The sequence below is a fragment of the Epinephelus moara genome, chromosome 5, assembly GCF_006386435.1.
Source record: "Epinephelus moara isolate mb chromosome 5, YSFRI_EMoa_1.0, whole genome shotgun sequence".
Classification (NCBI taxonomy): domain Eukaryota; kingdom Metazoa; phylum Chordata; class Actinopteri; order Perciformes; family Serranidae; genus Epinephelus; species Epinephelus moara.
In genome coordinates, this window is record NC_065510.1 from 32863178 (window position 1) to 32886137 (window position 22960).

General features: G+C 40.1%; 4 protein-coding genes across 5 annotated transcripts in view; 1 reads left to right on the forward strand and 3 right to left on the reverse strand.

The window, feature by feature from the left end:
- LOC126390857 (voltage-dependent calcium channel gamma-1 subunit-like) overlaps nucleotides 1-22960 on the reverse strand; it is a 207892-nt gene that overhangs the window by 146299 nt on the left and 38633 nt on the right. The gene's annotated exons all lie outside the window — the stretch shown is intronic.
- LOC126390009 (complement C1q-like protein 2) lies at nucleotides 1785-6160 on the reverse strand. Of its 2 annotated transcripts, none has more exons than XM_050044067.1 (5): nucleotides 6026-6160; nucleotides 5478-5591; nucleotides 5026-5205; nucleotides 2492-2623; nucleotides 1785-2232 (listed from the first exon to the last, which is right to left on the reverse strand). In XM_050044067.1, exons 2-5 carry the CDS (start codon nucleotides 5569-5571, stop codon nucleotides 1931-1933), a joined length of 708 nt encoding a protein of 235 aa, XP_049900024.1. In that variant the 5' UTR covers nucleotides 5572-5591; nucleotides 6026-6160; the 3' UTR covers nucleotides 1785-1930. The 2 variants fall into 2 exon arrangements, with proteins under 2 accessions (XP_049900024.1, XP_049900023.1); XM_050044066.1 differs by having other exon boundaries at nucleotides 5478-5603; nucleotides 6026-6150.
- Nucleotides 9408-12521, reverse strand: tppp2 (tubulin polymerization-promoting protein family member 2). The gene is made up of 4 exons (XM_050044068.1): nucleotides 12393-12521; nucleotides 11410-11601; nucleotides 10260-10413; nucleotides 9408-9778 (listed from the first exon to the last, which is right to left on the reverse strand). Exons 2-4 carry the CDS (start codon nucleotides 11598-11600, stop codon nucleotides 9587-9589), a joined length of 537 nt encoding a protein of 178 aa, XP_049900025.1. The 5' UTR covers nucleotide 11601; nucleotides 12393-12521; the 3' UTR covers nucleotides 9408-9586.
- Nucleotides 15797-21554, forward strand: ftr84 (finTRIM family, member 84). The gene is made up of 7 exons (XM_050044061.1): nucleotides 15797-16540; nucleotides 16651-16746; nucleotides 17757-17990; nucleotides 18353-18509; nucleotides 18610-18666; nucleotides 18861-18914; nucleotides 19100-21554. Exons 1-7 carry the CDS (start codon nucleotides 15968-15970, stop codon nucleotides 19639-19641), a joined length of 1713 nt encoding a protein of 570 aa, XP_049900018.1. The 5' UTR covers nucleotides 15797-15967; the 3' UTR covers nucleotides 19642-21554.

Genomic DNA, 22960 nt, shown 5'->3' on the forward strand with positions numbered 1-22960 from the left:
GCTGGGTGGGAAAAGTAAGCTGATCCCTGATGAGGTCAGCCACAAACATTATCCCTGCACGATCAAGCCGGTAGCGTCTTATTAAATCACTGTCGTTCAATATACGGAGAATATCTCTCCTTCCTCTCTGTCTTTCCGCCATCTTCTCTGTTTAAGACACTCTTAGGCTTCTTAAAAGTCCTCCTCCCTCCTCTGAACAGTTTTTCACCTTAGGAGCTCTCTTAAGGCCTAAGATGCTTTGTGAATAACTTTTATCTTACCAAGGGAAAATTCTAAGAAAAATCTTAGAATTCAAGGAATTCTAAGATTTTTCTTAGAATGACGTCACTAAGAGCTACTTTTAGTCTTAGGAATCTTTAGGAATACGGGCCCAGGAGTCTAATCCCAGCATGGTGAACCGCCTGGAGTCCCTGTCAGATAATCCAACTTTCAGTTGCTGCAGCTACAAGTTAGACCGATGCTGCCACCATAGCCACCAGCCAGTTGTGAAGCCTGGAGCTGGGGTTTGCACAGTGCTGCCATCTAGGCGACTTTTCACTAGATTGAGTGACTTTTCAGATCATCAGTGAAAAAGAGATAAATATATTATTGTAATTCAGTCCCAGGATATACGGAGCAATTGCAGCCTATGGCTCTTCTGCCATCAGCGCAGGGTCTCTCCCCCTCTCTCCTCCATGCATTAGCTGTGAAACTGGCAGGAGTATTGAAAATGCTTTTGCCTATAGTTCAGCTGTAGTGAGTTTTTTATGGTTACGTTTACGGTCTCAATCTCTGGAGTGGAAGCACGAGAAAGTGGTGCACTAGAAGTGTCATAGCCCTTATGCCATTAGGATGTTTTATTACAAATTTTTCTACTAAATCTAATTCAGGGTATGCCATAGGGTCAGTGGGCTGCGCTAGCTTTGCAAGCTATTTCTATTCTTGTCTCATTTGAGGTCTGATAAGAGGTAAATCATATGAGCGGCCAAAGAGCCAACCGTAACCTGAGCTGAGGTTAGCCAGCTAGCCGTAAGTTAGCTACTCTACATGCATCTGCCGTTGGTTGCTTCAGAACGTGAGTTGGTATAATAATTTGCAAAAAGCAAACTACCATGGAGCGAGTGGTCTAAATTAAATACAGTAAATTCTCAAATAGTGGAGTGAGCCTTTATTTATTTCAACTGCTGAGGGTTCCATCCATCTATCCATCCATTTTCATCTGCTCATCTGAGGCCAGGTCACAGGGGCAGCAGGCCAAACAAAGCACCCCAGATGTCACTTCAAATAGGTGTCATAGACTTTGTTGGATATGGACGTGCTAAGGTTTTGGCTAGTTGCACTACAAATGGATCCTAACACTCCTGTCCATACACTGCGTATGAAGACCTGCAGTTCTGCAGTGACCACCAGGATGACTACTATCTGTCAAAGAAGAGAAGAGTGGAGGTAGGCTAATGCTGTTAGCTTACATTATTATGTTTACACTGCACATGAAAGCATGGCAGGATAATAACACTATCCATAAATGACTAGGAGAAGCAAAATATCAAGTCAGTCCTGAATCATAGTAGACTGAAGGCCCTTGGGCTAGTCTCACAAGACACCATTGTTAAGTTATCAAGATCTGCAGTTTTCAGTTGATGGTTGTTGACATAGCTCTGGAGTGTGAAGTAATCAGTTACCAAACAGGCAATTACCTATACACCAACTGATAGGGCTTTGTGTGATACCATTCATTCAGTATTTTAGACATTACCCTGTACGTTGACCATTCTTTAAACAAAAATATAAAAGTTTCAGAAATGCTTTTATGCATGTGTTTTTATTAAAGTTTTAAAAAAAGGCCGCACAGTGCAGTTACATATAAAGCATTGCCCTGTAATAATTACAGCATTACTTTTGAGACACCAAATGAGGCAGACATGTTAGCCCACAGTGAAATAAATCAGTGTTAGGCCAGAGTGGGGTGAATCAAGGAGCCAGCGAAGGTGTTCAGGCCCTTGACGTTCCCACATAGCTGCCTGCCGCTCAGCAGCTCTACGTAGACCTGACCTCCCCGCTGCAGCGGCAGCAGTACTGTCTGGGTGCTGCTGTCTTCTGAGTCGTCTCTGTTGTCTTCCCAAGTGGATGCCACCACCTCCCCGTTTCTCATGAGTTGCATCTTGTAGTATATCCTCGTGCCTTCCCCACCAACCTTGGAATAGACCGAGAAGGAGAACGAGTACAGTCCGGAACGAGGAGCTGTGAATATACCTGGAACAAATATGCATTTTTTTAAAATGAATGATGATAATCATAATACAAATATTGGTTGGGTAAAATGAGTCACACTGAGGAACCAGTACTTCTCGGGATTAATTGCTCACTTACTTCTCTTTGAATCACTAAGCACCTAATCCTGCTACTCATCTGTGGTTAAAGTTGTTAATAATCCAGACATAAATCCAACCATCACATGAATGAATATATATATATATATATATATATACATATATATACCACATGCATTTACCTAGGGTGGGGTTATACCCCCTTCCATGGTTAAGGGTGACGACATCAAAAGGGATGGAGCTGTTTCTGGTGAAAGGTCCAAAGCAGTTTGTTGTAAAGCTCATGGAGGCTGTGAATGCAACCCTCATCCCTCCTGAGACAGAGACAAGCCAACAGGGAAGGAAAAACGCATGTTGTTATTGTCATATGTGTCTTCAACATTGTTCAAAATGAAATCGGAGGACTTCTCTTGCCTAGTTCCAGACATGTTAATTATAACGCACATCTCAGATCTGTTCAAATAGGTCTGCTGTTGTGACCATAAGTGGCTATTTAGAGTCTGTTCACCAATCAGATCTCAGTAAGTGGGATTAAGATTGGGGACATCATTTTCCTTCTACATAAAACTACCTAGCTACATTTTTAGAGTCATAACTATGGTGACAAGTGTGGATGAAATCAAAGCAGGTGTACAAGTTTACAATTTAATTAAGTTCAGTTCAATTCAATAGAACTTTATTTATCCCCAAGGAAATTCTTGTGCCAGAGAATGCTTCAAATTACAGGAACACTAAGTGCAGTAACCACAATTTTAACGATTCACAACCAGTAACAACCAGACAACCAGTTGGCTCCCCGGGTCAGGGTCATTCACTGGGCCCAGTCTTAAAACAATGCAGTATTAAATATCTGGCAGAATATACAAATATACAAGATAGAAGTGTTTTCTAGGAGCAAAAGCAAAAACCAGTGCCTACTAGAGTAACAACAGGAGTATGACAAGTACAAGAGTCACTAAAATGAACTAAAATGGTGGAAAAAACAGACTGCGCCTGTTAATCAGTGTTATATTGAATCTGATATAGGCTAATAACAAGAAGTAGTATTGGGCATGACTGAGAAAAGACACAAGACAATAAAGAGCAATTCTAGCAGGCTGCCTTCCAAGATGGCGCTTGAAACGGAAGAGGTCCCGTTTCTGTATTCTAAGTAAACTTAGATTCTAAGTAAACTTAAAATACTACACCTGCAAAATGACCATCGGTATATCAGATACTCACAGCGTGTGACCTTGAATTGATTAAGAAAACATTTTTGTCACATGCCTCCACGGTGAAAAGAGAATCAAAAAAGTCAAAAAATTCTTTATGAATTTAAGTCATTAGGGACCACATTTACGAACAACAAAAAGCAAAACGTCCTTTTACATAATCTCACACAACTCCAAGTCTCATGAGAGAGTTGTGTGAGATTATGTAAAATGAATTTTCACTAAAACTTTACAACATAAAATACTTCCACCTTTAAGTAGTGTGCCCTGAGCGTGGCTGAGCATGCATGTGCCTCTGAGCTATGAGTTCAAACACACACACACACGTGCCAAGGCATATAAAGCTGTTTTTAAAATGTAATGATACAGTAAAAATGTACTGTATGTCTGTATACGACAGAAGTAATGAGTCTTGGATTATACTGCACCAGTTGTGTGAGAGTTTGGAAATACATGTTTCATTTCAATATGACTGTTTGTCTTTTGTGGGTTTTCTGGGTTGAAGTTCGCGGATGACACTACGGTGGTGGGGCCCATTTCTGGGGGGGATGAGTTTGCCTACCGAGACGAGGTTGAACATCTAGCAGCGTGGTGCAGAGAGAACAACCTGCTCCTCAACACATCAAAGACCAAGGAGCTGGTGATCGACTACAGGAGGAAAAAAACTGACATCCCACCACTCATCATCAGCGGGGACTGTGTGGAGAGGGTGTCGGACTTCCACTCCCTGGGTGTCCACATCAAGGAGGGCCTGACCTGGAGTGTGAACAGCTAGGAGGTGCTGAAAAAGGCCCAGCAGAGACTACACTTCCTGAGGGTGCTCAGGAAGAATAACATCACACAGAGACTGCTGGTGTCCTTCTACCGGTGCTCCATAGAGAGCATACTAACATATTGTGTATGCGTGTGGTTCACCAGCTGCACAGCAGCCCAGAGGAAAGCCCAGGCCCAGAAAATCGTCGGTTGCCCCCCTCCCCTCACTTGACGACCTTCACAGTGCTCGCTGTGTCCAAAGAGCGCAGAACATTGTAAAGGACACTTCTCACCCTGGACACTCCATGTTCGAACTGCTGCCATCAGGCAGACGATACAGGACAATCAAATCAAGAACAAACAGACTCAAAAACAGTTTCTATCCAACAGCAATAACCACCCTCAATGCCATAAAAAACAATCTCTAACACAACACATATATACAATGACGGGATCGTGCAATGACAGAATGAATGGTTGCGTGTGTTTGTTTTTGTATTTATTACTGTAGTGTTAGCTTTTTTTTTAATGGTGATGCACTGGCTGTTTGACACTTTTTAATTTCGTTGTACATGTCACATGTTATAATGACAATAAAGGACTATTCTATTCTATTCTGTTCACCGTGGAGGCATGCTCGAAAAGTTTTCTTTACAAAGTCAATGTAACATGCAATTTGTAAATGATTCTTTCATCTGTCTCCAAAATTCATATTGTGGACTGTTTTTACTAATGTCCATCATCCAAAGTACCTAAGAATTCAAAAAGGCTGCCACCCAGCTGGGCCACGCTCCTCGACAGGTCCATCACTCTCATCAACATTTGATCCTTCACTTCTTGGAGCTCACGGCTGGCACAGCAGCAGCCTCGCTGGTGCTTGAACACACACTCACAGTCCCATGTTCTGCATGGCAGCTCCCCATCCCATGCTTCTACAAATGTGGAAGAAAGGGAAGGAAAAAAGGTTATGAGTCTTGAAGTTAGCTGCTGTTTCCGTAATGTAATACGTGCAGACTCTTGCTGTGACATTTCAAAGCAAAAACCAAACACTGAAATGGGACAAAATGTCAACACTTGTTTTCTCTGAGTGAGATTGTCTCTTTCTTCCATTGTATCATTGGCACCAACATGCCTTGATACCCCTCAGTTGTTTTTAACATGTGAGGTTGTCCTCAGAACATAAGTTGAAGATAATTTAGTTTACCTGCTGCCACTCGTAGGCTGTTGATAGTGACTTCACCACTCGCGTTGTCACACAGCAGGCCCAAGACGAGCAGAGTGCACGCCACAGCTCTCATCTCACAACACAAGGGAATGTCTAAAGACAGAGCTTGTGAGAATGAACATAATACAATGAACAAAATACTTCGTCACAGTCAGTTTGATTATATAACACCAAAGACAACATACTTGAATGTAATACACCTGAGTTAAAGTTATAAGTGCAAGTTGTCATTTTTAATTTTATTTTGGTAAAAGTTATTGTTTATTTGTTATATAATAACACTGGATTTCAAAAATATCTTCATCAATCTCGTTGTCAAGTAAAATGTTTCAGTTAGCAGATATGTTTCTGTTCTTAATTGGGGAAGGAATTTAAATTTAGCAATGTTTTACATTTTTTAAGGCTTAAAAACAAATGTTTAAATGTTACAAGAACAGCCTGTATAAAGTGCCACACTAACAGCTTGCAACTGAATTGAGATGTAGCTCTGTATTTGTCTCGTTTTAGTGACAAATGTCTTGACTCACTGCAGTCCAGCACAGAACGTCCTCTTCAGTGTATGTCCACGTAAAATCTTATATTCCAGCGTTAAAACCACCAGTTATCCTGATAAACACTCAAAAGGGTCTTTGGATCTTGCAGTAGTACACACAATGATGGCTTGTAACTTTAACTTCACTTTTATTTCCAAGTGGGTGGAGAAATCTCTGTGTCCACTGTCCAGTCAGCTGGCAGCCCACTGGTCTTTTTCCCTAATTCATTCATTTCCCTCCCATTGACACTTTCAACCCCGTGCTCCACGGGCTAGGTGTGACCTGTGAGGGCAGGTTTCAGCAGGGATCATCGTGATAAGCTCCCTAGTGTATATCAAAATCTCCTAAAGATTGTATCTTACAGGGCCTGTGTGTGTGTGTGTAATTTGGTTATGAGGTCAGAGGTGTCAGGTTGGCTGATAGGATCGCTCAGTTTGTTGTCTATGATAAGCTGGCTGCTTTATCCCTCTGCACCTACTGGAAACAGATGACACCCAATCAAGGAAGGTCCTAGTTTACTTAAGGCTAATGTTTCTGATAGTGTATGTGAGTCTTTCTGTCTAACTCTTTAAAGACATGTTCTAGGTTATAGGAACTAAATGATTTATTGCGTCCTCTATCATACTTACAATTAAGACATTACACTTTTGTGGTAATGATCCACCTGTCACACTGCAGGTGTATAGGGTAAAACCTTTACCTAGGCCTAAAAGATTCCACAATGAAACTTCCCCAATTGATTACGTACTTAACAACAATTATTTTTTGTATACAAGTTTTCAGAATTTTAGATATCTCTTTTTATAACTAACTATAAATTAAAAAAACTGACAACAGCCATTTAAAAAAAATATTTTAACTATGCTTTTAGCAATAAAATATATTATAAATCAGGCTATGAATGATATATGAATAAAATCTCTCTGTAAAAACCTTCAGAATATAGACAGGAATAAAATTGGAAAGTTTGAGCTTACATTGAGACACTACTTTATGAAGTCTTCTGAAATGATGAATGTTATCTAATTTAAAAATGCATGTTTTGCATCCATTTCCAGAACAGAAGTCTGAACAAAATAAACACCTAAAAGGGTATTTTGTATGTTTTCTTTCACTAGTCTTAAAGAAGACATGTTATGGAAGCAAAATGGCCCAAAATCTCAAAGCTGCCCAGTGTCTGAATAAACCATTTTCGCCTGTAGTGTCTCCACTATAGAGGGTTTGATCTTTAGAGGGTTTGATTTGTGCTTTTACATAAGAATAGTACAAAAAAATATCTTTGTTCTCAAAGTATTCAGATTATAACCCTTCACAAAATGATTTATTTTCTTATATTTGAACTACATTGTGGTGTTGGTTTGTCTGTCTTGTCCGTTGTAAAAGTAAAATACCTTCTTATTCTAGGTGTCCCCGAACAATGTTTAAAGCTACTATAATCATACTGTACTACAGTAATTAAATCATCATATTTCTTTATGGTGCCGTAACAGTGACTTGGATTACGACATGTAGTCTGAAAGATTCTGCTTAGTGATGAACCCACATGGAGCTTTTTTAGCATTTTTTTTGTTTTGGATTTACAGACCAAATCTTCACTCTCTCACTGAGAAGCCAGCTGTACACTACTTGTCCGCCCCCAAAATGACAGGGTGAACAGTTAGCTGGTGGACATAGTGGAGCATTTTGCTGCTAAAGAGTAAGACACATGGCAGAGAGTGAATATTGAACCCATCAGGTGACCTTGAGCACGACTCCAAATGCAGGATAATGTTTGCGTTTTTGGGTGATATTAAGTTGCTGTGTCTACAGCTTGTTGTGGCCTAAACAGCAGTTCCTGCAGGGTTAAATTTAAAGAATGAGGAAAAAGTTTCAACCCAGAAAACACAATGATTACTCCACAAAAATTCTATTATATTGCAGTCGTTTATTGGTTTATTTCTTCATTATCTTTTGAAATATCAGAGATTATAGTGAGTCATGAGTGTAGAATACAGGCTATTATGAAATTCAATGGCACAATCCACACAAAGGTGATGCTTATCTGCTCAGGCCTATAGTGTGAGATACAGAGGAGGTAAGCTATCTTTAAACATACGATGAGCATTGTTAAAGTTGGTCCTATGAATCCCCCATAAATGCCATCAGTGTCACATTACAAGGAGGGTCCAGGTAGGAGGATGAGTGTACGCTGAGTGTTTATTGTTCTTCCAGGGCCCTTTATGTTGGGAAATTGTATCCCAGCTATTTCTGGAAATCAGCAGGTTGGAGGCAAGGGTTACTGGCTATAATCTCCATTGCTTTAAACAGTTACTCACTGACAACTTATGCCTGAGAAATAGTTTTCTTTCATTTTCTGATATGTAAATTCACTCCTTTTTTTGTTTGTTCTAAGTTCTTAATGTCACCTATTCTACCCCCCAAAAAAAGACTAGGTGGACTATTACAACTTTAGGATTACAACCTTTGGATAGCTGTTCTATTTTGTGACAAAATTTACCGATTCAGTCTTGTTTTTTCGGATGAAAACAAAATGCAGTAACTACAAAATCCATTCAAAACCCCGAGGTAAACCACAGTAAATGCAGTCACTGTGTCCTTCCTTTGGTTCCAGGAGATCTGAGATTCTATCGGGCCAAGGAAAACCGCAGTGATCCTTTTACAGTCAAAACATGTCAAAGTCATTTTTCTTAGTGTCAGTTTTAGCATAGTTACTGCAGTTAGTCTTTGGAGGCCAGTAATATATGAGCTCAGTGAAGATTGTTGTAAGTTACAGAGATATATATTAAGGGTAGCATGGCTGCAACAGACAAGTATGTACAATATGTATCATAAAAAAAAGAGGAATAAAGATGTATGTTGCACTGTAGCTCCATCATTACAGAATAATTCTGTTCTTCACTGTTTGTCAATAAATATAGAATTAATTTCGTGATATGAATAAACTTATTGAGGATAATAATGGGCACTGATTGGTCATGTTGCAAAAGGCACTGAACTATAAAGTGATAAGTTTAGCAAGTGTGACCACGAACACGGTGTAATTTATTTGAAACCCACTAAAGTACCATCCATTGCATCAAGATAAGTGAAAACAGCAGCACAATACTGAATATCGAAGCATTCGCGCTAGCAGCTATACTACACTAAGGCACAGTGTTAGTGCAAAGCAGAGTTAGTGTCTATAAAGCATGCTTGTCTGCAAGTACAGTTTCATGTTTTGGTCCCTTTTAAAATCACTGAAAATATAAAGAACAATCAGTCGTTCATGCTATGACCCATTGATAATTTCTGTACTAACTGCACTGGTTGTTGTCAGGAAATTGTTTCTTTAAGTTGCTCATCCTGGTTGTCAATTATAAAAACCTTGAAACTCCAATTATATGTTTTTTTTTTCCTTTTTTCGGTGGCTCCAATTAGTGTTTCTAATGCTAGGCCCACGAGACATTATGCAGAACATTAGTTTTCTCTTGAAAAATATAGTAGCCAATTTAATCATGCTGCTTTTTAACACGCTTAATTTAAGTTACTAAAACAAAGTTTCATACTCCGTCAGAATTATGCTTCTTTCACTTTTTGTTCATAAGTGCCGCTGCCCTTGTAAGCTCCCACATAGCCACTGTTGTCGGGGATGTCCTCGCGTCCGGCCTTTCCTTTACCTTTGCCTGACTCGTCGAACCGCTCCTTGTGCGCTCCGGTGTATTTGGTGGTGTCGGTCAGTCTGTCCACTGCTGCTGCCTTCGCTACTTTCTGAAAACAACAGAAGATTTAAAAAAGCAGTAATTTCACTCCCTCAGGTAATGACACAAACACACACACGCACACGCACACACACACACACACACATCCCTGTATCCCATCTGCTACCCTTACTTTCTCATAAATTCTGTTCAACTCAACTGTTTATTTCTTCCAGCACTTCCATAAATAATCCCAATAACAGAGCTGGACTGCACTGGATTTGAAATTTCTTTGGCACCATCCAGTGGTATAATCAAGAAAGACACTGGCAGACAATAATGCACATTTTGGCTATGGCATATTGACCAGATTTGACCAATAAAACTAACAGATATGTGAACACATTGTTATGAATCCCAGTGAAAGAGAGATCATAAACCATAAACATATTAAACCATAACAAAAACTTAGTTTGTTAAGGCATGTTGTGTGCCTTAGAGTGGTGAAAGGTGAGTATGTTGAGGTTATAACTGATAAATAAAATACTCACAGTGATTCCGACGTTGGCAGGCTCCTTACCAACAATGAGACCATAGAGCTGCTGAAGCGACTCGTCTTTGCTTTTGCCTTTGAATCGTTTGGGAGCCAACTCTGTCAGGGCCTGGCTGAACTGCTCAAATGTGATTACACGAACCGACTTTGCCCTGAGGAAACACACAGCGTTGGCAAATGTTTTCTGAGGAAAATAACAAAATTATTTGAATAATGCCCTGCACCTATTTGCATATTGATACAGGAGGGGGCTACGGTGGGTATAACAGTGTGATTAGACACTTTTATTACTAAAGTATGGAGTTTGCATGTTCTCCCCATGTCATTGTGGGTTTTCTGCGATCCCCAACAGAATATGCGGTTACGGACAATAAATGAATGTTTACAGACAGAGGTATGAATACATTTTTGAATCTGCAGCGAGGCACCTTAAATCTCCTACCAGAGGGCAGCAGCTCATACTCTATATGCAGAGTCATTGATGATCTTATTGGCTATACTTAGAGTAGCCTGATCAAATATAGACTGCATGGGAATTTGCTATTTGACATCTATTATTTTCCATGCAGTGTGGATCAATCAAACACTTAGGCAGCAGCACAAGGTCACCAGGGTTGCAGCAGAGCAGCACCACCAGAAGTTGCTCATAAACCAAGGTTTAGGTTTGCAGACATTCATCTTTCCAAGAGGATCAATCCTAAGGCCTTTACAAACCCTGACCTCTCCACTGCACAACCATGGCATGGAGTTTTTAGTGAAATGTGCAGATAATACTGGATGGATTGACACACATTATGGTACATAACATATCCATGGTGTTCAGAGGGTGAGATTACAATGGCGACCCCCTTATTTTTCATCTAGCATCTAGCACCATGTGTTGGTTTATGACCAAAACCTGCAAAACATGACTTTGCCATCAGCCTCAGCTGTACTTAATATACTGTACTACATTTAGTACTGATTAGCAAATCTTACCATGCTAAGATTAGCATTGCTGAATTTTTAATAATCCTATAATGTTTACTGACGTCATGGTTTTGTGCCATTGATATTGACGTCTGCCTTTCATGGCTGTTTGTTATGACAGGGTTGTTGGGTTGTTGAATGTTTTAGCTGCGGGAGGTTGAGCCTGAGTGAAATCTTACTTGACTTTGCTGAAAACAATGTCAGCATCTGTAGTGGTGACGTTCTTGCCGTCGATGATGTTGCAGTCCTTGCAGAGCTTAGCGAAGTTCTTGCCGTTCATCTCCTTCCCTGTGGCTTTAGTGTCGCCATGGACTGCAAACTTCTGGAAGGAGGTCTCCACCTCTGCCAGAGACACTGAGCCCTCAGCCATACTAATGGATACACACACAGTATACACACATCATCAAACTGATAATGTTCAACATGTCAGATTAATTGTCGACAATGGTTGCATTGTCCTAACCCCTAAAAAGCCCTTCAACAATGTCCTCACTTTGGCTGATGGTCATTTACTTTCTATTCTTGTGAGGACATTTTGTGAAATTAAAGAACACATATTCCTAATGACTCTATTAGCTGATTGACCGCCAGGCCTGCCAAGAAAAGGGCTGCCATCAGTCAGTCTAAGTGAACTCTCTTGCTTTCTCTCTCTCTCTCCCCCCTATATTCAGTAAGAAAAAGTAGAATTTTTAATAATAAAAAAAAACTTCAAAGAAAATTATTTCATAATTATTTCATAATGTATTTCTTTTTCATAGCAGAAAAAAAGAGCATCTAAATACACTTAACTTGTATTGAATTTTACAGTCTTTGGCTGGACATTTTATTGGTGGGCAGGTGGATAACAATAAAAACAGCTGGCACTAAACCAAAACATAAAGCATGTACATAAATCACACTGCAGATTCAGCGATGCAGCTCTGCATGGCTACATGCACTTTCCAAAACGAGGTTGAATCATTTTTTAAAATCTGATATCAAAGTGTTGTTGCATCTAAAAACGACCACATAAATATTACAGATTGTCTGTTGTTAGTGTAGCATGAAATGAGACATGTAGTTATGGCAGTCCGAAGACTGCTGCTGTCCCCATCGCCCCTCTGTTGTATTACAGTGCTAGTACAAGAAACGGTGATGCTGAAAAAGAGAGAGTAAAGTGTACCTGCTGCCGTAAATGGAAGGATGCTGTGTAAATACTCAGGGAAATCCTGATTCGCGTACAGCTGCTTGACCTCTTCGTCTTTCTCCTCTGCCTCTCCTCCTTCCTGCCACTCCCAGGCTTTCTCACAATGACGACAGAGATGGAGAGATACAGAGAGGCAGGAGGAGAGAGGGAAGAGGGAAGAGGGAAGAGGGAGGGAGGAGGGAGAGAGTACCGACTAGCACAGTCAATGACATCATAGGCACTCAGCCTCTCTTGTGTCTATTCACTCTCATTAGCTCCTCGCCTCTGTGCACACAGTTGCTCCCTCTGTGGAAAGATTTACCATGGTGTTTATTTCAATGCAGTAGTCTATTTATGTGTGTTACATTTCTTCTGCCTTTTGTAATCCATGTTTTGAGGCAGGTGCAACATCAATACAGATTAGTTTTCTCTCCATTCTCCCCTCTATAACACTGAACTCAACTCACAGCTATCTGCTCTTCATTGCACACCCACCCTCTTGCCCTGTCTGTTTTTTTCCCCTCTTACTGTCATTGTCACAAGAGCCCTGTTGTCTGGACAAAGATGAGAGCGGCCCTTCAAAGCACAAAGCACCATGACAGCTGACACATTACAGGAAAGATTATCCCATCTCACAGCTTCATTTCAATCAAACTGAATATCACCAGGAAAACGGAGCAGGCCTCTTTACACACTGATGAGAGTGGGATCACCCAAACAATAGATTTAGTACATTATTATACTACAACTGTTATGCTAAACGGTATTCTGTCATTATTTTCAAATATAGTATGTGCACCTGTTTTCACCCTGACTCAATCCTACTCAATAACATATTATTCATACTTACATTGGGGGAAAGTAAGTAACACAGAGCGATTTTGAAAGTGCATTTCAAAAAGAAATGTTCCTTTCCACCACATTGTTATGGTCACAATAGTAGTTTTGTAAACAGACGTCGTTCAGTGTACTTTTTTTTTATGTCTCAGTGTACTTAATGAAATTTTGGCACTACACAATTGTAAATTCCCTAGGCAAAATATTTTAAGTGTTTTTGCATTTTTTTCTTACCTTCTTCTGTCTGAGTATCAGTCTGCACTTGTAATAGCGTTCAGGCTCAGCTACCAGTGATGAATCTGTCACTTTTTTCTTTGCACAGTTCCTTTACAACAGTGGTTCCCAACTGCTGGGTCACAGTCCCAAAGTAGGTGGCGGGTCCACTCTGAATGGACCGCAAGTGACTCACAAATGCACACACTTTATTTCATAGTTACTGTGAATTTGCAGCACAGAGCTTTTATTTTGAAGTGCCATTTCCTGCTCGAGATTGATAGACTAATGGACAGCTACTTGAAAGAGACAGCAAACTAGCTCAACGACATGGCCAAATGCAAGTATGACACTGAATATATTAAACTGTGTGGACCTTGAACTAATGACTAAGGATAGATCTGGACCCTGGGGCTGGATCACTTAGGAACCACAGCTTTAGAAAGTTAATGGCTACTGGTAGTTATTGAATGTAAATGATCTTTGGGCACAAGAACTAGTAATTAGTTGTACCTGAAAAGAATGAAGCCATATGAGAGTTTAGTTCATTTAAAGTGTTAGGTTCACAGGAATAAGCATGTCCTTGAGCAGCTGATACACTCCCCTGCCTCATGCTTTTGATTGTAATTAAACAGATCACATTGGGATGGGGGATTTTTCAAAGAAAATGAATTGACTGTCTAATGATGGTATCAAGGTCAGTATTTCTTAAAAGGTTAGAGCAACTGTTTTACAACTGCAGTGTTTAAAACAGATTATTTGTTGAATGACTGAAAATTAGAAGAAACTTGAAGTAATATAACTGGGATGAGCTAAAATAATCAATCACACCCTTAGGATGAAACCATTGGAGGTAAAACCAGGCAGAACCTAAATAATATGTATTAAGCATCAAAACTGTAATCACTGATTTCAAGAGCAGGTGTAACCCTACCTGACGTCTTCTTTCTTTCCCTGTATTTATCATATTGCCTATGCCGGCAGCTGGCTTTGAGTCAGTGTAAATAAAGCTCAGACTATATTCATTTTCATGAAACCACAGTATTTCCAAAGCCATTTATATTCTAATTGCCACTGGTTTCCACGCAAATTTGTCCCATTGAGACATTTCTTGTCCACACTGTCATATGCATAAGTTATTTAATTCAAGAATTTGAAGCAGATAAAAACAAGGTATTTTTCCATTCATTGGTCTTAAAATATAGACTTGTTACTCCTGGGTTTACTGAAATCATTGACAAACATTTTGTGGTAAAAAATATTATTTACTAAGATTATGTTGTTCAGTAGTCAGTGTAATGGACAGTCAGTGAAGTTTTAATATGTAAAAACAGATTATGCCTTTAAATAAATCCAAAATGAGAGAAAAGTATTGATTGTTTCAGTACATGTGATACTGCAATTGTTTTTCAGGATGTCAGTGTGCTCCTGTGGGTACCCACATACTGATGCTCATGTTCTGTGTTTTGTTCACAAGACAAACAGAACAAGTTGTTTTGGCATCATGCACCATCATGAAACTCACTGCTCAGTCATTCATGGAAAGCCAAAGGGTGTGAAGGACCAAGTGTCCCCTCATTAGAAATACTAACGAGTACAGTGAATTCCTCACTAATGAAGAATGCTGGTTTTAGGGGGAAGTCTAAGTAAACCAATAGTGGACAGTAACACTAATGCCTGAGGAAATAACTGACTGGTTTCTGAGTGTTGTGATTTCACAATGTGCTGACATCGGGTGTTACGACAAACCCTGTTTTGTAAATATCAAGAAAAAGTTCATGCCTAAACAGATCACAGTGTCATGGTATCAACTCATTATCACCAATGATAGCAGGTGATCATGCTTCATTCCATGAGATTTAATCATTCATGCTCTTGATGGCTTATATTCAGTGGCAGTCCTAGACCCTGAGGAACCCCAGGAAAAGAAGCCCATTGTAGCCCTGTCCTAACTGAGGATATCAAGCTATCATATGGTAGCGAGAAAGGACCCCACTTAAGGTGTTTTGGTGGCAGCAACCACCATATAGTGCCTTAAAGGGGGATTGAAGGGGCCTTACAGTTGCCATGGGGGGCCTCTCTTCCAAATCATCTTGGAGAGCTCCAAACATTTGCCTGGTTTGCCTCTCCTGACCGTGTGCCTCTGCCTATGTTAGTTTTTATTTTTGCTGACAACTTAACTTCACTGTGAGTTCACTTAAAATTCCTGCTTGTTGTGCAGATTCCTTCATGGTATCAGTTTGTTTCTTTTAAATGCTGAGAAAAGGGTTCTGTGGGAAGACACTGTGTTTACAGTAAACATACCGCCTTCCCTTTAAATATCACCAGAGATTAGCTTTGCCTCTGGTTTGACAAGGAGTTGTAGGATCACAGGAGCATATTTTGGACTCTCTCTGGACCACAGCAGAACTTGACTCACCATCACTTTGCAGACTTACTCATATCTTAATAGAGTGGGGTTTCACCCAGGACACAAATTCTGATCCTGAGTTGGTCCCATATTTGTCTCTTCCAGCATCATCATGGCGGAGTCTAGTTTCCCTCTACCACCAGACGATTACTGTCCTCTGTGTGTGGACACACTGAGAGACCCAGTCACCATCCCCTGCGGTGACACCTACTGCCTGGAGTGCATCAAAATCTACTGGGACCAGTTTGACCAAATGGGTGTGTACAGCTGCCCACAGTGCCGCGCAACCTTCACACCACGGCCCGTGCTGAGACGCAATCTGCCAGACGTGCACCACGAACCACGGCGCCAGCTCCCGGAGCTCACTCCGTTCCCCTACATGCACAGGGAATCCTTCTGCGATTTCTGCGTTGGCCGTCGCAACAAGGCCGTTAAGTCGTGCCTCATGTGCCTGGCCTACTACTGCGAAACGCATGTCAAGCCACATTATGAGTCGTCCACCTTCAAGAGACACAAGCTGGTGGATGAGACGGGCCACCTGGACAGGAAGATCTGCCCCCAGCATGAGAAGGGCCTGGAGCTGTTCTGTCGCTCCGACCAGATGTGTATCTGTGTGCTTTGTACTGTCAGAGAGCACCGCGGCCACAACATTACCTCAGCAGAAGAAGAGCGCATCGAGAAACAAGTGAGTCTGAATTGGTTGTGAGTCTATATGTGACCCTGTCTGTGTTTTGTTCTCTTATGTGACTGTGACTGACAAAAACCTGTCCACTTATTGTCATGTTCTTCCAACAGAAAGTCTTGGTGGTCACCCAATCTGAAGTCCAGCACATCATTCAGGAGAGGATGAAGGAGCTGCAGGAGCTCAAACATAATGTCGATGTTCTCAAAGTAAGATCAGCTGTTGCCTAACCAAACATCAATAATTACATCTGTAAAAATTTATGACGCAATGTGACATTGTCTATTTGGGAGGCAAGAAAATATGGCCCAAAATATTTTACAAAAATGTTCATCTTAAAGGGATAGTTCAGATATTTTTGAGGTGGGGTTATATGAAGTATTTGTCCATATTCCACGTATTTCCTAGATGGTGTAGTACCGCCATGAAAATTGCAATGTACTGCTGTGGATGGAGGGAAGCAGCAAACTGTATTTTAGCCACCTTAGAAAAATTCAATGTCAGTTTAAGTGTACACCATATCTAGAATATTTTCATCACTTTACCTTGCCATCAGACAGCTCTTCCTGACAGGGAACTGACGCTGTTCCCCTCTTCAAAGCTACCAGACTCCCTTTACAAAAACAGCAAAATTACTTTGCAGAACACAGGAGTTGCTGGTCTACCCCTGCCTTAATCATTTAGTTTATTTGTGTCATAGTGTGACTTTGGTGAATCTGAACCAACCCTTTGAAACACCAAAGCCATACGATAATATAAACAAACTAGCTAATCAAGGCAGTGATAGAGCAGCAACTCTGCAAGTAAAATTACTGTTTTTGTCAATGAAGTCTGGCTTTGACCACTTTAGTTCTCCCTGGAGATGACTGTCTGTTCAAAATAGAGTATACACTTAAACTGATATCAATTTTTTTAGGTAATTCTTGTTTTAGATGGCTCAAATACAATGTGCTGCCCCCCCCCATCCCCAATCCATTGCTTAGCTTCCATGGCAGTACTCCTGCCTGCTTCTCCAAACTGGGGCAGACAGTGTTATCCACTGAAGGAAATACACTGACTATGGAAAAGAACCTTATAGAGCCCCACTTCAAAAAATCTTTACTATCCCTTTTAGTACAGTATGTAGAGATTTTTTTAAATGGCATCATCTGATGGTGGTATTAAATATCAAACCCCACCCTGTCCTAAAACCTCTCGACAAACTGGTCTTCCCTTTTAGAGTGCTGCCCAGCGAGCACAGGCAGAAAGTGATAAGACCTTCCATGAAATGCTGCAGGCGGTGGAGCGCTGGAAGGCTGAAATCCATCAGATGATAACGGCCAACATGCAGGCAGCAATGTCACAGGCTGAGGGCTATGTGGACCGTCTGGAGCAGGAGATACTGGAGCTACAGCGCAGAGATGCAGAGCTACGACAGATCCTCGAAACAGAGGACAACATTCACTTTCTGCAGGTGCTGTAAGATCACACAGGGCTGCAAGAAACGATAGCATTTATGTCTTAGTTCTTGTTATATAATGTGACACTGATGGAATGCTACATTTAATTGATGAGGGTTGTACACTCACTGGTGTTTAAAAGAATATGGTGATGCTGAAGGGTCAGAGAAGTGTTGAAAGCTACCTTTTGTTAGTTACACATGACGAGACAGTTTTATTGTATCTAACATAAAAATACTGCTCAAGTTAGAGTCCCACAAACAAATCATTGATGCTTTTTTTCTACTTTCTGTCCAAGAGCTTTCTTCCCTGACTTTTAAGTTTGTGTTTCTGACTTGTTGACTGGATTATGGAGCTCCTACTTCTTGTCATATAGAATTTTCCAACCCTGTGTGTCCCTCCTGAGGCCATGGTGCCCAAAGTTCTCATCAACCCTCAGTTCTCCTTTGGAGAGATGAGCAAGACGGCCACCGAGATGAAGGAACATTTGGACGACATCTGTAAGAAGGAACTGAGCAAAATTTCCAAGACAGGTTTGAGCCTCGTAGATATTATTAACAAAATATCATTATACTGTGAAAGCTATAAAGTGGGCCAGTGACAGGTTAACGTACTGCTGTATCATCTTCACAGTCAGTGAAACCCCTGTGTACATACTTCTGCCAAGAAATGGAGACAAACGCCTAAAAGGTAAGCGTCTGTTTACTGAAATATGTATATAAGATTATATAGATTATATTTTAGGGTAGAGATCAAGGGAGATGTAGATTAGATGTCTGATTAGATGTATGTATTGTTGTAGTTCACTTTGGATTTATTAAAAAATAAACTATGATAAAATGTATTAGAATATAACACATGTCCCTGTTTTCATATCTAAACAGTTCCTTCCAGAGTTGATTTTCAGGAGCCAAAGTCCAGGACAGACTTCCTAAGATGTGAGTAAAGTGTTTAAAATGCAGCCTTTTCAGTGCCTATCACTGTTGTCACAAACAACTGTGACTTGTGTTTTCTTGACAAAAGTAAAAAAACATTTTATATTTATTCATTTTGCATTCTCAGATATTTAGTTGTTGTGGATGAAAAACAGACAGAGTGAGAAATGTGTGTTGTCTTTGCTCAGACTCCTGCAAGATGTCCTTCGATCCAAACACAGTCTACAAAGAGCTGGTCCTGTCAGACGGAAACCAGAGGGTCACACGGAAGAAATCAGTCCAGTTTTACCCAGATCATCCAGAGCGCTTCGATGGCTTCTCCCAGGTGCTGTGCAAAGAGCCTCTGACTGGTTTCAGATTTTACTGGGAGGCAGAGTGGAGCGGGGAGTTTTCCATCGGGGTGGCCTATAAGAGTATCAGTCGCAAGGGGAAGAATTCGCACAGCCTTCTGGGTTATAACGACAAGTCTTGGAGTCTCCTCTGCTCAGACTCAGGCTACTCTGCCTGGCACAACAAAGTAGACAAAGACCTTCCTGAAGCGCGCAGGGCCACGCGTATTGGTGTGTACCTGGATTATGCAGGAAACACTGTGGCCTTTTACTCCATATCAGAGACTATGGATCTTATCCACAGATTCAAAGCTCAGTTCAGTGAGCCCTTGTATGCTGGTTTTGGTGTGGGCTCCTCTGTTACCCTCTGCCAGCTGAAGCAGAATCCCACACCTTACTAAGGATGCTTTCAGACCTAGAGTTGTTTGCTTTGGTCCGATTCGGGCACTAATTTTGTTACATAGTTGTATCATTGCCTAGAGTTGGTTCGTGTTCTCACCGCAGCATTTACTAGCGGACCAGCTCAAATCCCTTGCGCAAGAAAGCTGCTCTTGATTGGTCAGAATTTCCATGCAGGAAAAATTCAGGAAGTAAACAAAACATTGAAGAAGAGTACACTTGCAAGATAAATATGGCGCTTTCTAATGGAGGGTCAACTACGCAGGTTGATTTTAGCACTGCTCATCTTGTATTATATTGCTTGCATTGTTCATTTTAGGCAAACCATACAGTTTGAAAACGAGGCGCAGCTCCAACTAGAAAACAATGTTTTGATGCATTGGATGTGCTGAATGTGCATATTAAGGCAGTACAGGAGGAGGTGCACATTAATAATCCTCCAGGACTGTAACATGCTCATGTTTAACCCAAACAATGTGTAATGTGACTGCAGTTGGTTCAGATCAAGGTCGGAACACGTTCTCACCACAAATGAACCGCACCAGAGTTCGTTTGTAACTGGACTGAGACCACCTCTTCAAGAAGGTCTCGGTCCGGTTGTTTTGTTGCACACCTGAGTGTGATTGCTGTGTTCACACCTGCCCAAATGAACCACACTTAGGGGACAAACGAGCTTGAGTTCGATTGAACTGAACCAAACAAGGCAGGTGTGAAAGCACCCTAACTGACAGGGACGTTGTGGGGAGTCCATTGTGAAAGGTATAGAACTCATAGTGCAGAGTTATTTTCTGTAAAAATACATTTTAAATCACTCTCATTTATTGTTGTTGTATCCACACTCTGTATGTTCCTGTAATATATAGTGATAGTGAGCTCATTGAATATAAGTTCCTGTTTCCTGTTCGGAGAAATATATGTTGATTTAATACAGACATGGCATGTAATGCTAATAACCTATATTCAGCTGTGTTGTTTTAATGAGCATTAACATTGTGAGGCTGCATTAATCTGTAGATCACTGACTAAAATATTGTGTTTGTATGTACAGTAAAAACAAAAATGTGATTTTCATAACTATGTTTCCCTCAGTGTATAATCACTGTCAATAAGAAAAGCTGTATTTTTGTTTCCTTAAAATAAGCTGTTTATATCTACATACCAAGCTGTTCCTCTTCCACTGAACTGGCCATATTGTTCTACAGTAGCCCAGAATGGACAAATCACTGCCTCTAAATAGGACCATTTGCGTTTCCTCCCACATGCTTGGCACATGGGAGAAGTTTCAGTTTTGCAGCCTCACCACTAGATGTCATTAAATTGTACACACTGGGCCTTTAAGTGTTATATATTACAATATATTGATTCATATTTATACAAATATTCTAAAAAAAAAAAAGTCATTGGATGCAGCCTTTGTAAATAATTTAACCTTGTTTAGTGACTCTCTTACATTTATCCTGATGACAAACATTAATCAACACTGGGCACTAAACTTATTCTTGTTGGTGATGTATAAAACAGTAATGCACAGATTGTCAATATCAAAGTGTAGAAGTCACAATTTGTCAATAAATAACAAACAATGGAAAACACACAACTGTATTATTTAAAACACAAAACTGATTAACAGTCTTATTCTTTATTACTTTATTACATATTATAAAAAGCCTAATAAGTTCATCTGTAAAAGAGCATTCATTCTGCACCAGCATTATGTACTTTCTGAAGTTAAGAATCTGAAATAAAATATCATAGGCTTTTTGATGTTGTTGCTTTTATAATTTTTTTTTTTTTCCACTTTTCAAAACCTACTCAACCGATTACGCCTTTATGTATGTATGTATGTATGTATGTATGTATGTATGTATGTATGTATGAGTTAAAAGGAGTGTTTAATCAACTTTTTCTACTAATAATATTCTAACAGCATAAAATATCATTTCTCCTACCTGGACGTTGTAAATCCTCAATCACTTCTCTGACCCTTCAGCATCACCATATTCTTTACATGTTTATACACTTAACATAAACACACTGAACAGACTCTCTAAATAGTCATGTTGCACCCTTAACATTGTTAAACCTTCAACAAACTGCTCCAACAATTTTAACAACCGAACAAGCTTCAAAATGATCAAGTGTCATCACATGCAGAATCAAAATCCAGTTTAGTGCAAAGTAGGTTTTCACATACAAGGCATTTGCTTAGGTGTTCTGATGCATACACAAGACACATAAAAAATAAAATACAAAAAAATATGTAACTGGTGGACTCTTGTGTTGTCTGTGATGTGTTGATATGAAGAGGCCTAAACTATGACAGCACGAGGTTAACTTAATCCTCCTTAATTACTACCATATAACTCCAGCCCCTCTCCCATGAAGTACAACAGCAAAAGGGCAGCCATATTACATCCAATCCAGTGCAACAAAACACAGAAAACACACCTGACAGCAAGTGGTAAAAACAAAATCCTCCATCAATTACGACATATAACCTGAGTCCCAACACAAATTAAGTGTCCCAGAATATGTTAGCATATTACACAATACATTTAGGCTAAAAAATGAACTTATAAACAGCTTAACAGTGCTAAAACACAGAAATTACAACAAGTGCAATGTCTCTTACCTCTCCCATGAAGTACAACAGCAAAAGGGGAGAAGTAAGGCAGGAGACACCATATGGGTGAGGTACCCCAAAAGGTCTCCAATTTCTAATAAGAAATTACTTTGTCATATTTATAGGACTCTATGTACTAAAAACATATGGCTAAACCAACCAAAGCATGAACACTTGACCTTAAACAAAACTTTAGTGACCTCCCCTATTTAATTTACTAATTTAATTCAATTTAATTCAATTTAATTTAATTATGCTGTAACACATTCATCATATCAGAAAAATGCCAAAATCCTGAAGGCTTATATACACTAAAGGTGTCTGCTGAGAGCTCTGGGAGCTGCTCCTGCCACCTTTTCTTTGATAGCCTGTAGCTGTTACAGCAAGCAGTTAGCGGGACATAATAGAGGATCTCAGAGTCACATACTATCATCTTTCATATCTTTAAATGTTTTTGCCTTTATATGCTTACATGCGGATATTTGTGGATATTTTTAATCTATCTGGAATTAGAAAGATTAGTCTTCCCTGTTTTGGCTCACATGATTTGCAAGAGAAATGATCCAAAGGCACGTACAGCACTGCTTTGCATGTTTTCCATGTAACAGACACCAAGCACGGCCATGGCCCTATATGCAAACTTGCAGACAAAGGAGGCAGTCAACCAGTGAATTGCTAAATAATTGTAGAAATCCAAC

Coding starts and splice junctions, on each gene's coding strand:
- tppp2 (XM_050044068.1), bottom strand. CDS start 11,600: ATGGCTGAGGGCTCAGTGTCTCTGGCAGAGGTGGAGACCTCCTTCCAG. Junction 10,414..11,409: donor ATTGTTTTCAGCAAAGTCAA/GTAAGATTTCAC, acceptor GTGTTTCCTCAG/GGCAAAGTCGGTTCGTGTAA. Junction 9,779..10,259: donor CTGCCAACGTCGGAATCACT/GTGAGTATTTTA, acceptor TGTTGTTTTCAG/AAAGTAGCGAAGGCAGCAGC.
- ftr84 (XM_050044061.1), top strand. CDS start 15,968: ATGGCGGAGTCTAGTTTCCCTCTACCACCAGACGATTACTGTCCTCTG. Junction 16,541..16,650: donor AAGAGCGCATCGAGAAACAA/GTGAGTCTGAAT, acceptor TTCTTCCAACAG/AAAGTCTTGGTGGTCACCCA. Junction 18,510..18,609: donor GAGCAAAATTTCCAAGACAG/GTTTGAGCCTCG, acceptor TCATCTTCACAG/TCAGTGAAACCCCTGTGTAC.
- LOC126390009 (XM_050044067.1), bottom strand. CDS start 5,571: ATGAGAGCTGTGGCGTGCACTCTGCTCGTCTTGGGCCTGCTGTGTGAC. Junction 2,624..5,025: donor CAGCCTTTTTGAATTCTTAG/GTACTTTGGATG, acceptor TCTCTGTCTCAG/GAGGGATGAGGGTTGCATTC. Junction 2,233..2,491: donor GGGGTATAACCCCACCCTAG/GTAAATGCATGT, acceptor TATTTGTTCCAG/GTATATTCACAGCTCCTCGT.